At 38.6% G+C, this 17547-nt stretch overlaps 1 protein-coding gene across 4 annotated transcripts in view; it reads left to right on the top strand.

Moving 5' to 3' along the window:
* LOC131234690 (transcription factor IIIB 60 kDa subunit) overlaps nucleotides 1-17131 on the top strand; it is a 49382-nt gene extending 32251 nt beyond the window's left edge. For 3 of the 4 annotated variants that reach the window (XM_058231619.1, XM_058231618.1, XM_058231620.1), the window contains 7 exons: nucleotides 7175-7253; nucleotides 7375-7496; nucleotides 8102-8182; nucleotides 8276-8413; nucleotides 13971-14060; nucleotides 16058-16111; nucleotides 16550-17131. In XM_058231619.1, the coding sequence (XP_058087602.1) occupies nucleotides 7175-7253; nucleotides 7375-7496; nucleotides 8102-8182; nucleotides 8276-8413; nucleotides 13971-14060; nucleotides 16058-16111; nucleotides 16550-16786 (801 nt within the window). In that variant the 3' untranslated portion in view covers nucleotides 16787-17131. Of the gene's footprint in view, nucleotides 1-7174; nucleotides 7254-7374; nucleotides 7497-8101; nucleotides 8183-8275; nucleotides 8414-8792; nucleotides 8902-13970; nucleotides 14061-16057; nucleotides 16112-16549 lie in introns of all 4 variants that reach the window. The other variant, XR_009165743.1, reaches the window with a different exon arrangement.
* The last annotated feature ends 416 nt before the right edge of the window (nucleotides 17132-17547 follow it).

The following is a 17547-nucleotide window of genomic DNA, read 5'->3' as shown; positions in this document are numbered from 1 at the left end:
TAAATCTGGTCCGGATCGGATCGGTCCGAATCAGATCCAATTGGATCGGATTCCGGATTGGGTCGGGTCGGAACAGGTCTTATCCAAACTTGACTTGAAAATATTTCGGATCTGGATGGGGCTACCCGATCCTGACCGATCCATACAGTCGGTTCTGTTCGAATCGGTTCGGATCGGGTTGGATCCACCGGATCGGATCTGAAATGCCCAGCTCTACCTTCATCCGTAATGAGGGCAAATACAACTTTTGAAGCATCCCTGTATCTCATCGGTAATCTGCGATTTCTCGGTGGATTACTCCTGACAAGTGGTGTTACCACCTCTTCATGTAGCTCTTCCTGCGGTTCATCTATTTCAGGTGTTTCAACATTAACAACCGATTTTTTGTTTACCTTGTGCTCATCCTTACAATATAAGGAACCTTTATCAATTTGACGTCACGACTAAATATGATTTTATATGAAACCCAGTTATACAATCTGTACCCTTTCAATCCATCATTATACCCGATAAAATGTACACTTTTTCGCCATTTGGTTTAGCTTCTCTCTTAACTGATGGTACATGAGAGTAAACATTGTAATCAAATATCCGCAGCCTTGAGTAGTCAACTTCCTAACCACTCCATACTTCTTCTGGAATTTTGCAATCAATCGGCGTAGACGGGGAACGATTCACTAAATAACAAGCCGTGTTAACAACCTCAGGCCATAGCTCATTTCCTAACACAACATAACATACATACTTCAGATTCTTTCTAAAAGAGTCTGATTCATATGCTTCGCCACACCATTATGCTTTGATATATGCCTAACTGTGTTATGCCTCATGATCCCCTCGTTCTTACAAAATTGATTAAATTCTTTTGAAGTAAACTCTCCGCCATTATCTATACTTGGAACTTTTAGTTTCCGCCCTAATCGTTTTTCAACCATAACCTTCCATGACTTGAAAGTAGCAAACACATCGGATTTATGTTTTAGAAAATAAACCCACACTTTTCTAAAGAAGTCGTCAGTGAATATTACAAATAATGATGACTCTCCTCTAGAAACAACGAGCGACGTCCCCCACATATCAGAATGGACATAGTCAAGTTGTCCTTTATTAATATGCTTCCCAGTTTTAAATGACAATCTTGATTGTTTACCGTATATGCAATGCTCGCGTACATCTTAAACCACGATTAATCAGTACCCTCACAACGCGCTCGCTCATGTAGCTTAGGCGCCCATGTCACACACGTGCTAATGTGAATTCCACTACAAATGTTGTAGCTCTACTCGACACAGTGCTCTCGATCAACCTGTAAAGGTTTCCTCTCCTCTGTGCCTTCATAATCGTGAGTGCCCCCTTCGAGACTTTCAGGACACTTTCATGCCCTGCGAATTTACAATCGAGTACCTCAAGAGCTCCTAGAGATATCATATTTTTCTTTAGGTCCGGAATGTGCCTCACATTCATCAGAGTGCACTCCGCCCCATTGAACATTCTTATACGAACTGATCCAATTCCAATCATCTTATAGGCATGATTGTTGCACATAAGAACTAGTTCGCCATCATGCTCGTTGTACGTGACGAACCAACTCCGATGAGGACACATGTGATACACAATGCCCCCATATCCAAAATCTACTCGTTATACAAGTGTCCGACCTTGGACATAGACAATACGTCGCAGCCACTTGTCTCCTCCCTGGATTCCGCTGAATTGGCGTCCTTCGGTGAATTATCTGAATTCTCGTCTTTTTGGGTTTTGGGATTTGTGCAGTCCTTCATATGTCCTATCTTGCTCCAATTCTAGCAGTTCAACTTCCCTTGGCCCTTCGACTTGGACCTCGATCGCAACTTACCCTTTTCTTGTTTAGACGGTCTACCCCTTGTAACCAGTGCCCCTGCAGAAGTACCTTCCCCACCGTTATTCCTTCTCTGTTGATTCGACTTAAGGGCATAGATTACGGTATCAATGTCCAAGGTATCCCTACCAATGTTCGAATTATCTTCGATATTATCAAAGTTTCTTCGATAATATCTTTATCTCCAACTCAGCGATATTGATAACACTGGTAGTATCAAAAATTTTAGGTATCGCTAAGTATCGCCAATGTATCAATATCACTAATGTAATCGCCAATATTTTCAACTATGTAAATTCTAGGTGTCACTTGTATTGCCAATGCATCAATATCGCCAATGTATCACCAATATTTTTGACTATGTAAATTCTAGATAATGCTTGTATCATAATTGTATTGACGATATTTCAATAATATCGCTAACGTATTGATATCATCAAAATTTTGTTTATTAGAAAAAAAAATATTTTTTCTTTTTTCATGGGCACATGGTTGTATATAGTGTTCAATTTATCATTTATAATATTGATAATATCTCGATATTATCGATATCGCAACATGCACAATATTGAGACTACAATCTTTCGTTTCCTTTCCAATTGTTGATGATTTCTTGGTGAAATAACATATGTTGTTGATATTTTGCAGTATCGATGGATGTTTGGATGGGTAAATAGGCCGGATGGGATGGTTGGACTGATTGCTTACAACAACACATGCTTTTAAGGCCCCATTAAATGGAAACTTGTTATATATGCATTCTTTTTTGCAAATTTTTTTATTTTTAAATATGCTAGTATGTACATTTTAACACATCCTAAAGTTTCGCTGAAAATTCCAACATTTTTCCCATGTTTCCCCACACTTCTAGTTATCAGTTATATCGATATTGTTTCCATATCCCTGGCCAGCGAAATTTGTAGTCATACGGATACTTCGAACACTAATCCCTACCATGGCACGGAGTATCCACTAGATTCTCGTAGGAATCTGGAAGGGACGTCAACAATATTAGGGCTTTGTATTCTTCGATCTTCACTTCAACACTTGTCAATTTGCAAACTAGTTTGTTGAAGACGTTGATGTGTTCTGAGAGACTCGACCCTTCCGCCATCTTTAGAGTGTACAACTGTCTCTTTAGATATAGGCGATTGGAGAGCGACTTCGTCCTGTAGATGCTCTCCCATAGGCCTGCGGTAGTCGTCTCATTAATAGCATTATCAATGACTTTATCGGCTAAGCACAATTGAATTGCGTTAAATTGCCCTTTGATCAAGTTCATCCCAATCCTCTTCTTTCATCGATTTGTGACGTTTCGCTTTGCCAATGAGTGCCTGCGACACCCTTTGTTGAATTAAGAGGGCTTTCATCTTCAACCAAAGTTATTTTTACCTGTAAACTTCTCCGTTTCGAACTTCACATTCGGATCCATTCGATCCCATTCTAAGATTTTATCTAAACAACCCAACGTAAAACCTACGCTTTGAGACCACTTATTGTGTGCAACTGCCACACATTAGGCACGGAAGCAACCTTTGAGCGGATCAAACACGCACCAAAGAAACGGAAAATTTGAGCAATCACGGAGGACAATGATTTTACGTGGAAAAACCCTTGTAGGAAAAAATCATGGCACCAAGTGACAACGAATCTACTATGAACAGAAAGTTACAAGAGATGGACAACTTACATATTTAAAACCCTTGTCTTCTCAGACGAATTCCCCTTCTCAAAACCCCAGCTCTCTCTAGCACAACATGAGATAAACCCTAATCCCGTAATAACATGGTTTATATAACCTGGTTACAGAATTAGAAATAAAATTGCACACTTACGCAGAAAGTTGCGCGCACTGTCGATTGATCGACGCCACATGTTCGATTTGATCAAACATGCTCGAAAGTGTCCAAAGAGCAAACTCATATTTTTGGAATTATCTTGATCGATCGAGCCTTGATGATCAATCAATCGAATAGGTCTAAAACTGGGAAATTCGAGATTTCCTTGATTCAATCAAAACTGTTGTCAATCGATTGAAAATCCTGTATCTGCATCAGATTGAAGACACTCAATCAACATCTTGTAGAAGCTCATGATCTCTGGAATGTCTCCCACCATTTTAGTTAAGTTGTGATTAGACTTTAAACCCAAATCCATTAGGGGCTCTAGGAGTTTGTTAACCTCATATGGTTGTAATTTGTAAAGAGCAATCAAGGCAAGACTCGTAATGGGCATTGCAGAAGGTCAGCCTAAATTGATTTAGATCCCCACGAGACTGTTGAAACCCGAGCTGAAAGTCTAGGGACCGATCTTAAAAGATGAGATGAATCGTAATGTTTTGAGTTTGTAGAAGATGTCCTAGCTAACCCCTTTTGAGATTCAAGTGTAACCTAAAAAAAAGATGTAGATGCTTTTTACATTGAAAGTGAACAAGATGCTATAACAAAATGTAAAAGAAACAATTTGATACCAAAACATGAAGATCATAAGAAAAGAATATAATGCAGGGGCATTTCACACCGGGCTCGAGTGAGGTAGCCCGTGGGATGTGGGGACATACTGGGGGTGGGCGGCCCATGTGATTTGGGGTCCACGAGCCCACGAGGGGGGTTCGGCCGAGGTCCTAACCCATGAGATGTGGGGCCTGGGCTATGAGATAAAGAGATTAATTCGCCATACTCTAACAGTTCGAGCTTTTAGAGCAAGTGGTTAATTGTCTTGCATCAAATTGGTATCAGAGCGAGAGGTGTTGTGTTCGAGACTCCTCACCAGGGGTGATTAATGCAGGGGCATTTTCACACCGAGCTCGAGTGGGGTAGCCGGTGGGATGCGAGGACACACTCGGGGTGAGTGACCTATGTGATTTGGGGCTCACGAGGGAGGTCTCGTGTTCAAGACTCCTCACCGGGGGTGATTAATGCAATGACATTTCATACCGGGCTCGAGTGGGGTAGCTCGTGGGATGCGGGGACACACTCGGGGTGGGTAGCCCATGTGATTTGGGGCCCACGAGCCTATGAGGGGGGTTCGGTTGAGGTCCTAACCTATGAGATGTGGGGCCTGGGCTATGAGATAAGGGGATTAATTCGCCATACTCTAACAGTTCGAGCTTTTATAACAAGTGGGTCTTGCATCAGAATATCACCCACTAATAGCAACAAGCAACATAGAAATGCTACATTATTTTCATCATATTTACTCATTATGAATTGATGGGGAAGCGAGTTGTGGCTGTTTATCGTCCCAAAATTATGCATTAAGGCCCCCAACATGTTTCGGTTCACTTTAGATTGGAAGTATGTATTGCATTTTCAAGCCCATTAATTGGATCACCATATTAACTTGAAATGCATTGAGGTGATTCTGCATATTAGAGTAGGTTGTTGTCTTAAGCAGCCGGGAGATGTACTAAGAAGTATCTATGTCATTGAGATGTAAATAGAAGCTATGAGGATCATATTCAAGAGAGGAGACACTCATACCATAATGTTTGCTGTTTGGTGGTGTATTTACATGAAATCGTTGTTTGGTTCTCATGACTATCAGGATATTGTGGTTGACATCATACTTGGAGAGCTTGTTTGGCGTTGCATGCTTTAGAACTTAATTATTTGAAAATTGCAATAGTTTGCCTAAAAGTGCAATATTGGGCATTATCGTGTTGGCATGTGAGCGGTATTTGGTAAACATTCATCATGAGCTTCTTGCTACTTGTTGCAGCCAACTACTTGAGCATTCCTTACCACTTTTGGTTGGATGGTGGTTCATACGCATCTCTTGGTGCCAATATGAGTGCACGCGTTTATTATTTGATACGATGGGCCTGCGACCGTAGAAAATTTTCCAATGGGCCATTTAAAACTGATCCCAATTTGCTGGAGAAAGGCTGGGATGATATTGGTGATGGTTAACTAAAGCCTCACATCTATAACTATTCATAGTAAAGTCATATTCCAAATATCTGTTTGGGGTGTGCTAAGTTTTAGACCTCTACACTCTAGAGCTTTCCTCCAAACCTCCTGTTCAACATTCACCCCATTTCTGTTGTCTTCGACTAGCACCACAAGGGACATTTTCTTGAACACTGGCAGTTAATTCATTATTCAAAAGTTAAGAAGAGTAGAGGGATCAAAGATCAATTTGCTAAATCTTCTTCTAATCCTTTTCTGGTCTTATACAGAAGTTTTGATAGCCCTCTCTCAACAAGATAGGGCAGCCATGCCTTTCTAGCATAAATTGCCTCTAGGAATGTCCACAACAAATCCATCTATCACTTCTCTAGACCTTCAACCATCAAGCATCACTCCTGCCTTTGTATTTTGTCTGTGCTTGACCATTTTGGCACCCTGATGGTACTTGTGAGACAATAGGAGTGTGGTCACATGTTGTATAAATGTTCTTGATGGGGAAAACGTTAAGTTTGTGAAGAGTAGTGTTTGAGATTTATTTCATTGAAACTGCACTTTATTCCATTGCAAGGATGCTGTCATTGGATGTTCTGAACTAATCGAGGAGAAATCACATTCTGAACACGTCGTTAGAACTGAAAAGGCTAGATGACTCTGAAGTTTTCTTAGCAAGAGTGGACTTTCTAGATGGAAAGCATGGATTGAATGAGCTGTTTGATGGCCTGTTCAAGAGATGAATAGTAGCCTTGGGGTATTCAAAGCCAAAACTGATTACCTCAGTGCTAAGCATGATCTTTAGGGCCATTTGGGGAAGGCTTTTGTGGGCAAGGTGAAGTTCCAAGGTGTTTCAACAATGTATATAAATCTCTGTGCTTTTTTTTCTTTCATGGATCTGGGAAAAAAAAAAAAAGAACACTAACTGGAATACCCCTCTTACATTTGTAATTCTGTTTTACCTGGAATCCTGCTTTTTCAAAAGTTCTTTCATGTTTAAACATAATGTTGAATTGATGGCGAAATAGAATCCTAACTCCATTTTGTTGTTTTCGTAATTTCCTGTTCATATTTCTTATGTGGTATTAATCAAGAGTCAATAAGTTAGTGACATCTTTTCCTTTTTTCATCCTTTACGCATGTATAGATTCATATCATTGTCACCAAGTTCTCATGAGATCATTTGAGCCCTTAGTTATCTGCACTTTTCTCTTATTTAAGTCCCAGATTTCATTCATTTACAGAATTACTGATGTTTCTATCATTTGTCTGAGTTCATCTAGCTATTCTTCATTATGCCTTATTGTGGCATGCGTTTGAAATGCTTCGTACATTTGTTGCTACGTATAATGGAAATATTAAAATTAGAATAACCAATCACCTTTTTCCTCATTGATTTCTCTTCCTTTTTTAGAATGAGAAAGAAGTGGAGTCTTCCAAGCTTCAACAAGATGTAATCAAGAACAAACTAGACACCTCTTTGAAGTCTGAAGGTATCGGCGTATTACATAGTTCTACAGTTCATGATGGACAATCTCATGTAAAAGGTTCAACATGTTGTGTTATTTAATAGTAGAAATTTTCAAGACTGTATGAGAATACATCCTCTTTCAGGGGCTGCAAAAATAAAACAGGCAGTTAATGGCGTTGCTTCTGACCAATCACAAGCACATCAGGACACTGGCAGCATAGGAGTTGATGAATCAGAAAGCCTTTCTGATATTGATGATGTTGAGGTATGCAATCTAACCATATCAACAGCTTTCTGCAACTTTACCTTCCCATCCAAGGTGAAAATTGCTTGCGTTTCATGGATGTATAACTCAGTATAATTACATAACCTATTTTGCTACTTTCTCTACTCCATCTGCTAGGCATAGGCTATTCGAATTTGTTGTCTTCATGCATATGCTCGCACTCGGTACATGCATGCATAAATTCATGCTGCCCAGGTGGCATCTATTTTTAGCTTCTTCCTGGTAATTGTGGAAGGAGATTCTTTCAATGCTATATGCTGGGTGAGTTCCAAATTGGGCCTTTGGAGAATGGCCAGAATTACCGGGGAATTATCTGACCTGGCAAACGCCCATCCTGTGGTTTTTCCTACAGTCAGCAGGGAGACGAATATGTGGCAGATGTGTTAGCAAAAGCTGGGGTATATGCTGTTTTGTTGTTCACTGTAGACAGGAGATGGATCTCTTGTACCCTGTATTTTATATCTTTCTGTTACCCTTTTGTTAGGAATCTTTGTAGTTTTCCCTCTTTTAATAAGTTTTATAATGGCATTATGTGCCTAAACATGAGTTTATGAGTTATGACACAAACCATTGAAGCTGAATAGGTTGATGGGTACCTTCACAATGAGGAGGAGAAGCGTTATAAAAAGATTATCTGGGAAGAAATGAACAAAGAGTATCTTGAGGTAACTATCATTTGCTCCATGGTCAGTAAGCATTGATCATCCATGTTATTTTAGGATGTGCTAGAACGTAGGTAAAGTGGTAACATGTTACAGGAACAAGCAGCGAAGGAAGCTGCCGCTGTGGCGGCTAGGGAAGCTTATGCTGCCAATTTTGAGAACTGTTCCGGAGATATGCTCGCTGCACAGGAACTTGCCGCAGCAGCCGCAGCAGCTGTTGCAAAATCGAGAAAGGTAATAGTGTGAGCTTATCATCTCCTGATCATTTAAATATTTGTAGCTTGTGGTTTATTTTGGCTGGAAAATTCTTATATTCATATATTGTTTTCCAACATTTTTTATTGATAGATTTGGACCACTATATTTGTATGTGTAATCCTCTTGCCAGGGGCCACTTCTTGATTGGTTTTATTGGATGCATCCGAAGAGGGATGTTTTCTAACATAGAATTGAAAATGTGTCATTGGTGTTTAATATTGTTGTTTATTTCAAAAAGTTGTTTAGTGTGTAAATATTATTCATTAGTGCAGAACTAATTTATTTATGAAATGGGGGGCAGTTTAGGATTTTTTTTTTTTTTTCGTGGTTGTCTTGCCTTTTCCATGGAGGCTAGGGCTTTAAACTAGTTGGAAGAAGTTATTACCATTGTTCAGAGTATCCTGATATTATCCCCATCTCCAGCTCAACGATACCGATAACATCAGGAGTCCGAGAATTTTCAGGTATCGGCAATGTATCGCTAAGCATCACCAATGTATTGATATCGCCAATATTTTTTACTGTGGAAATTCCAGATGTCGCTTGTATAACCACTATATTGGCGATATTTCGATAATATTGCCAATGTATCAATATTGCCAAAAATATGTTTATTAAAAAACTTTCCATTTCAAATTTTTTATGGGTGCATGGTTATTTGTGGTGTTCAAATTGTCAACGATGATACCGATCATATTGCAATATAGGCAATATCAAGACCACAATCTTTAGTTTCCTTTCCAGTTATCGACGATTTCTCAATGAAATATCGTGTTGTTGATATTGTGAAATATCGATAGATATTTGGATGGAAGGTTGGATGGATACATGGGATGGAAGGGATGGTTGGACTGGTTTCTTATGATAGCATATGCTTTTATGCCCCCACTAAATGGAAACTTATTATGTGTGCATTCTTTTTTGTAAATTTTTATTCCTAAATATTCAAATATGTATATTTTAACGTCTCCTGAAGTTTCACTGAAAAGATCCACCATTTTCCCCATGTTTCCCCACATTTCTGGTTATCGACGACATCGATATTGTTTCCGTATCCCCAACCAGCGAAACTTGTAGCGATACCGATACTTTGAACACTGGTTATTATGTAATGAGTTTTTTGCTAAACGCACATGCATCTCTGCACATGATAATATTAACTTCTCTGCGCTTAATACACCAGGGCCTGTTTGGCAAACACCTAAAAGGAGATCATCTTACTTTATTTTGTTGTAATTATGTATTAGGGATCATGATTGTTTGTTATCAGGATTATTTGTAATCCTTTCCAGAAAGAATATGATCTCTAATATATAATTGCAATCAAATAAAATGAGCCGAACTCATTTTTAGGCATTTAACAAACAGGCCTTAAGAGTTTCTTCAATACTTTTACCATCTAATGATCTTTAATCAGTGTTTTAAATAGCGAATAGCGTGCATCATAGCGTTCATCCCTCTAAAGCGTGAGGCTAGGCTACATAGCGTGTAGCATGCTACACGCTACTCCTAGATTTTTATCAAGGTTGCACTTGGTTGCACCAATTTCATGGGTATTATGCACCAAATTAGACTGATTAATAATGAAATTTAACAAAATTTCATGATATTTGGTGCAACCAAATGCAACCTAAAGTAGTAGGAAATGCCAATTATGAAGTATAAAGGTAAAGAAAGAGCAACAAAACTGATTTGAGATTGTTACTTATATTATTTTACTAAAAGCATTGAAAAGATTAACTAATTTTTACCAAAAATAAGAAAATGTAATAAATTATTGAAAACATTAATTGATTTTAATGTTGTAGTGAAAAATAACTTGAAATGTGAGCTATGTAGCGTGTAGCATATGCAAATTATCATATAGTGTAGGCTACGCACGACTTTAGGCTATTTCAAAAGCTACATAGCGTTAGGGCTGTTCATGAGTCGAGCTAGCTCGAAAAGCTCGCTCGACTCGGCTTGAGTCAGCTCGGATTGACTCGGCTTGAAAGGCCGACTCGGCGCGAGTCGAGCTTGTTTTCTAAAGCTCGAGTTGAGTTCGAGCCGAGTTCGACCATGGTGCATTTCAACTCGAACTCGACTCGACTCAAAGCTCCAGCTCGACTCGAAGAATATATTTTAATATTATATATATATAATATTAATATTAAATATATATAATATATATTTTAAGTTAAAAAACTTAAAAAAATTAAAAGTTAAAACTTTTTACTTTTTACTAAAAATCCCACCCGACCCTACCCATCCCCATTCCCTCTATTTCTTTCTTCCCTTACCCTACCGAGCATGAGCAGACGCCGTAGGCCGCACCTAGCAAGGCAGCCTGACTGCCCGAGACTCTCTGCCCGATTAACTGCCCCCTTCTCTCTCTCTCTCTCTCTCTCTCTCTCTCTCTCTCTCATTATCCTGATTTCGCTCTCTCATTATCCTGATTTCTCCAAGCAACCCACGCAGCTCACTCGGTGACTTTGAGCAACTTGTGCCCAATCCATGACACATGAACAAGCTCGACTCGACTCAACTCGAACTTGACTCGACAACGTTGGCAAACAAGCCAAGCTTCAATGTTGAGCTTGAGCTTGAACTCAAGTATAGCATGGACGAGTCGAGCCAGGCTTGGCCCACCTCGACTCGACTCGGCTCGATGTACAGCCCTACATAGTGTTAAGGCTAAGCTATGCTATGTAGCGTAAGCTACATACTACATAGCGTAGCTATTTAAAACACTTCTTCTAACAATATTCTTTTGGTGAAAAGTGCTGAGGCAACTTGCTTGAGCCATTGAAGAGGTTATTTGGTGCACGTGTGCCAACTAGACACACATGATTAGGACCACTTATCCAGTTGGGTGCCACCATGAGCATATACTGGCCCAAAACTGAAGGTCTCAGTCACCATGTGGGCCATATCTCGTACACGTGGCCCACCTAATTAGTGGACGAACTTGATTTTTCTGTTAGGTCATGTCCATTTTAGCCTCCTGGTGAATGCTTGAATACATGCTCTTCGCACGAATGGCCATAGCATGCATCTTCTTTTGTAGTTACTGTTGTAAGGTATGTGTACATTTGCATTTATCTCTAGCTCTCCAATATTGTTGAGGTTTCAGCTATTAGTACCAATGATCAATTTTTGAGTTTGATTTTTACTAAATGGTGAATCGAAAATTCTATACCTTAATGACTTATATTAAAATATAAAAGTAGCATTTCAATCTATCGAAATTCCCTGTGAAAACGACGTGGCAATAGTTCTGATTTTCCAATCTGTGATGATTAAATCATTACCTTGTCAAAAAAATTGCTAATACGAATTCTTGATGGATGTAGTTTTGAATCGATTCAGAGAACAACTATCAGTTTTTACCTTATTACACTGGAAGGAAAATCCACCACCATTAGTTTCCTAAGCAACCATCTTGTCAGGTGTCAAGAAATGCCTTACTAGTTTTGTTTTGTAAAAATCTACTTATATCATTCCTGCTAACATGTGCCACTTGTGAGGACAGCAATACCACACAAGTGGAAGCCCCACCATGAAGATGTCTTATTTGAATATCAGGCTGATCCACTCATTAGATGGTCATCTGTATGTTGAGTCAGATGGTCGGTTGTCCACTGATTCCAATGGTATGGTCCACCAATGAGTGGACCAGCCTGATTTGTGTGCCAGATGATATTTCATGGTGAGCCCTGCCATCTTCTTAGTACGGATGTCCTACACAAATGCCATGTTGGTGGGAAAGATGTATCTACATGCCCAGTTACCATGTTCTTGCTTCTAGGTGATTAGTTCCCATTTGGAATTATGTTACTTCAAATTGGAATTGGAAGATGCTGACCACTATTTCAGGCTACTTTCTGCTTATCAGTGATTAGTTCTCATTTGGAATTATGTTACTTCAAGTTGGAGTTGAAAGACGCTGACCACTATTTCAGGCTACTTTCTGCTTATAGTGAAATAGTATCATGTCAGGCAGGGATAACTGATTGTTCGGTCTGCATGTGTGTGTGTTTGTTGTTGGCAATAGAGAGTGAACTTACAGGAAATCTCAGGCTGGCCCAGTGGCAATTTTGTCATTTTTGGTTTGAAGTGAGTTCAGTAATTTACAGTATAGTTGTCTAATTCATGCAAGTTGTATTGAAAAAAAAAAAAATGGATGAGGGGAGAGATGAGGAAGAAAAGAAAAGAGAGGAGAAACCATTTTGGAAAATGAATGTATTAGTGTTTGGCAATAAACGGTTGAGATTTCACCCCACTTTGGGTGAATGGACTGCACAGATTTAATAGGGTTTTGAAGGGATTCCCAATCCCTAACTCTTCCTCTTAGGGAAAAGGGGGGGAAAAACTTGTAAATCGATCTCTTTCCAAAATCTCTTAGTCAATCTTTCCTTCTCTCTCGATCTCTTCATTTCTCTTTGGCTCCTAGAAGAAAAAGATTAACAAGAGGAAAAAGAAGAGGAAGACATTGTTAAGATTTTTTCTTTATTTTATTTTTTTCATTTTTTGGGTGTTTTATTATTATTATTAAATTATTATCTGATTTTGGGGTTTTTTGGCTATTTGATTTTGGGTTATGACTCATCCATTAGGTACCACCAATTTCGCACGTCTGACTTGAGATGTATGGTTCCACTGTTTGGAATGTTTTATTCGATTTATTTGAGTATGCATTCTTTTTTTCTTTTTTTTTGTTTTCTTTTGTTTTCTTTTTTTTTGGTTTTGTGGATTTTGGCTGTTGGATTCCATCTGTTGTGGATAGTTTGATTTCTATTATGTGGTCCATGGTTTGATTTGTGTTATATGGTCCATCCTATGTCGAGGCACCCCAGATTGATGGCTCAACAGTATTGGTTGCATCCTTACCCTCCGAAATGATTTTCTACCCAATGGTTTAACTCTCCCTTCTTCTGTGCACATGCATTGCACATGACTTCCCCTAGTGTGAATAACTGGGGAAATTTTAGTTAGAATGTAAGAGAACATATTTACCACTGTCAAATTTATAAATTACATTCAATGTCCAAAGAGATCAGGAAGTCCATGCGATCGTCAAAAACAAATTGCGAGGCCGACAAGTGTCCAAAGCTGTCGGGGTTATATATGGTAGATATTTTTGCCCATTGATTTCCATCCATCTTCTTCCTCTTTTCCCCTTTTGTATTGCATGGTAACCAATTGAAGGCATTGATAACGGAGATTTTAGTGGACCAAAAGAATGGTCGAAGCTGCAACCTGAACCTACATTCTTATCTTGTCTGTTTGTGGAGACGATCATAGGTATTGCCAGTTCTCATCTATTCCTACAGTTTTGGAGATTCTTTTTCCAAAAATGATTCATCATTTAGAAAACCATGCAATGCCATTACTTTTTGTCATTTCCTTGTGATTAAACTGAATGTTTACAATTCAATTCGCTTGTGCATCCGAAAGTGATTGTTGATGTTGATCAATTTTTGCTCTTGACATTTCTCTTTGCACTATAGCCATCTGACATATTGTTACTTAGCGTTGTATTTAAATCTTGCAGGAAAAGAAACAAAAGCGAGCTGAAGAAGCAAAGAACTCAAAACCCGCTCAAACTGCTGCTGAAGCAGCACGCAATATGCTAACAAAGAAGGTAACTCTTCTTGCATACTTGGCTGCCAAACTAATTTAGAAGCAGAAATTTATAAAAGTTTCTCAATTCCCATTGGGTCTTGTGGTACCGTCTTCAAGATCCAGCCCAATCATCTGGCAAGCCCCACCACATATGGGTCATGCACAAAAATCTTGGATGGTTTTGTTGGTTTCTAAAAGGAGATTGGATTGACCTTTTAGTATGGATAGGTTTCATTGTGCATTTTATAATTTATGAGTTGCACTCCTGTACTGAAGGTAGGGCCATTCTATGAATTTTTTAGAAAGAGATTGGTTCACGTAGGTTTTGTCTTTGAAAACCTTTCGGTGCAAACAATGTTTTCAGTATCGACAATATCAACCAATATATCCCACGATATATCATGTATCCCACTTGTGCAATATGAAATGCATAGATAGTGCCAATATATCTCACCTATTCAATCCAATGAGCATTTTCAATTTTCGATCCTTTTTTTGTTATAAATATGTTAAATTAGTGTCAAATGGTTACAAATCCATAATTCTTCATGTTTTGAATGAAAAGTCATGAATTTGGAGCTTCGATATCAAGATTTGGGAGAGATGGGCTGAGTTGTGAAAAATTGGAAAAATGCGAAATTTCCCAATTTCTCACAAATCAGTTGCAATATTTGTGTCCAAACACAAAATCAAGCATGTGTGTAACATGATCTAGTGATTCTTGATAATTTGAGGATTCTTTAGAATTTTTTTTTAAATGATTGATATATATATATATATATATATATATATATATATATATATATATATAAATTCTACTTCAATCTACGGTCAATTGGCCCTCATTTTAGAGTGTTTGATGAAATCATCATCACATACACTCTAATTTTGGGATTTAGGGAAAGATGGGCCCGATCTGTGGAAATTCAAATTTTTTTTTCTAAATTTCCTCAAATTGGAGAGGATGAGTATCAGCGTTATGTACTTATGTTAGAGAGTATCTTCACTGGTACCATTCTATTATGACCCATGCATAGTAGTGTTGTCGGTTTGTGAAGCTACATTACTATGCCAAACCCTGTGGAGATAGAGATGATGATTTTGAGCCACCGTGCAGCTCTATGTGGGGTCTGAGCCACAACCACACACATTACTCACATGTCTATTTTTGTTTTGTTTTGTATTTCTTTTGTTTTTAATACATGTCTTCTTATATTTGTAAATTATATGAATAGACTTTGAATATACTTGCATCAGTTCAATCAAACAGTGTGTAGATTAGGACCTCATACAAATGAAACATATTATGTGCACTTGTTTATTGTAATGTTTTGATTTCTAAGTGTGTTGATGTCTTTTTTAACAATCACTGGAGTTTCATTGAAAAATTCGACCAATTTCCCAGTGTTTTCCCATGGTTCTCAATAATAGCGACACATTACGCAATACAACCGACATATCCCATGCGATAACTGATGTGTACCCATATCCCAACGATGCAATACATTATGCGATAACGATACCGAAAAAAAAGGGTAACATGTCTTAGTCCATCTTTTTGGCTCTCATCTTATCCCTCATTTTGTATGTTTTAACTATCATTATAGGACAGAGAAAAAAAAAAAGGACAGAGAAATTCCCTAATTAATCCATCACAATATCTAATAATCCATCAGTAAAAAAAGGGTGTTATTGTCAGTTTGAAAAAATTTCCAGAATCCTTTTTAAAAAATGGTAACAAAGGGTTTTTGGTTGCAAGAAATCTTTTACTGAAAGGTGAATCCTTTTTTTATTTTTTTTCTCGAAAGGTAGGACATGAGGGCAAAGCCGTTCTCTGCCATCCCATCCATGCGATACAAGTGCCATTTTCATATATTACTACATGAGAGGTTTTTCTGTTGCCCCCCCCCCCCCCTCAAAAGTCTCATTAACTTGATCTTTTTCATAAAATCTCTATAGATTTTTGCATGCCTTTGTTTCTTAGATTTACTGATAATTGTCATGGTTTGGTTGCAGAGGCTTAGCTCAAAAATCAACTTTGATGTTTTAGACAAACTATTTGATGACTCGGTGAGTTTTCTTCGGTTTCAAACTGATATGCATTTAATTGGGGGGTGATAACTTTCTAGTTCCACCCGAACTTTTTGCACAAACCATACCCTTATTTGTTCTTAAAACAAATGAAAGGGGTATTTTGGTCATTTCAGTAAAATTTAGCTCAAGCCACCCAGTATATTGCGAAAGTGACCGAGATCCTCTGCTTCTCCTTTTGATGAGACAGTTGTCACCAATCATAGCTCCAACAGGAACCGTAAAGGAAACAACAATCAAACTCTAAAAATGATAGGGACCCATCTTTATAGTGGCCTATAACAGAATACAGGTGGGTCCCATTATTTTGGCTGTGGAGTCACCATTTGGGCACACCTGATCCTTTTCCACCACATACGTTTTTCTTTAATTTCATTGTCAAACTCCTTATCTTTGTTCATGTTGGCGTTCTTTCAGACCAATGCAGAGAATGCAAAGAAACAGCGTGTCGAGTCAGATATCAGCAATAAAGCAGATGGCCAATACAAAAAGAAAGCAGGTGAATCCGAGGCAATTGAAAATGATGACTATGGTCCGAAGTATGGATATGGTGAAGATTATGATGCTGGGGGAGGCTATGGCAACGACTACTCATATTATGGAAATCAAGATGATGGATATGGTTATGATCAAGGTTACGGTTCTGATTATTGAATCAGAAACTTCTTGATTCCCAACTCATTCAAATGAGCTTTCTAGGCTCCGAAGGTATCCTATGGTGAGCATCGGTTTCAACCCATGCGGCGACTTGAGGAATTTATATATTTTTTCCTTTCCTTTTCTTTTCTTTCTTCATCCTATTGTTTTTTTGTTCTCCCCCTTTTGTTCATTCTCTTTCATTCTTTTGATAGATGGTGGGCACAGACATGTTAAGACATGCTGTTTTTATGGTTGAGATCCTTCGAACAATGTCACAATTGCATGGCTTTATTAGTTATGCTTGTTAGGGATGTATTTCATTCTTATCATTCAAACAAAAAATCAGGTCAATTCAACTCAGGTGGGCCACACTGTAGGAATAAACACACACACACACACACACACACACACACACACACACACACCACCACCACCACCACCACCACCACCACCCAAAACCCTCACAAGTTTATTCCCGTGTGATTATTAGATCAGCCCAATTAGTGGTTTATATGTAAGTAATGGTTTGATGAACCTGTGGACGTGTTGTGTCATAACGAGGCGCTCTTAGCCAAAGCACCAACTAACAATCCCATGGCAATGTTTCTGTTTCAAATTTACTCAAATAGTTTTTATTTTGGACATCCATTGCCATTGGTATGAGCACTGGTCCCCCTGTATAATTAGTGCCGCAGGGGAGTTGTGTTAGCAAAATGGGAGGGGTCTCTGGGTGGACCCCACCTTGATTTGTATGCTGACCATCTCATGCATCACCC

This window comes from Magnolia sinica, chromosome 19 (assembly GCF_029962835.1).
Source record: "Magnolia sinica isolate HGM2019 chromosome 19, MsV1, whole genome shotgun sequence".
Taxonomy (NCBI): Eukaryota; Viridiplantae; Streptophyta; class Magnoliopsida; order Magnoliales; family Magnoliaceae; genus Magnolia; species Magnolia sinica.
Note: the sequence above shows the minus strand (reverse complement) of the source record. Positions and strands in the feature narration are given on the sequence as shown.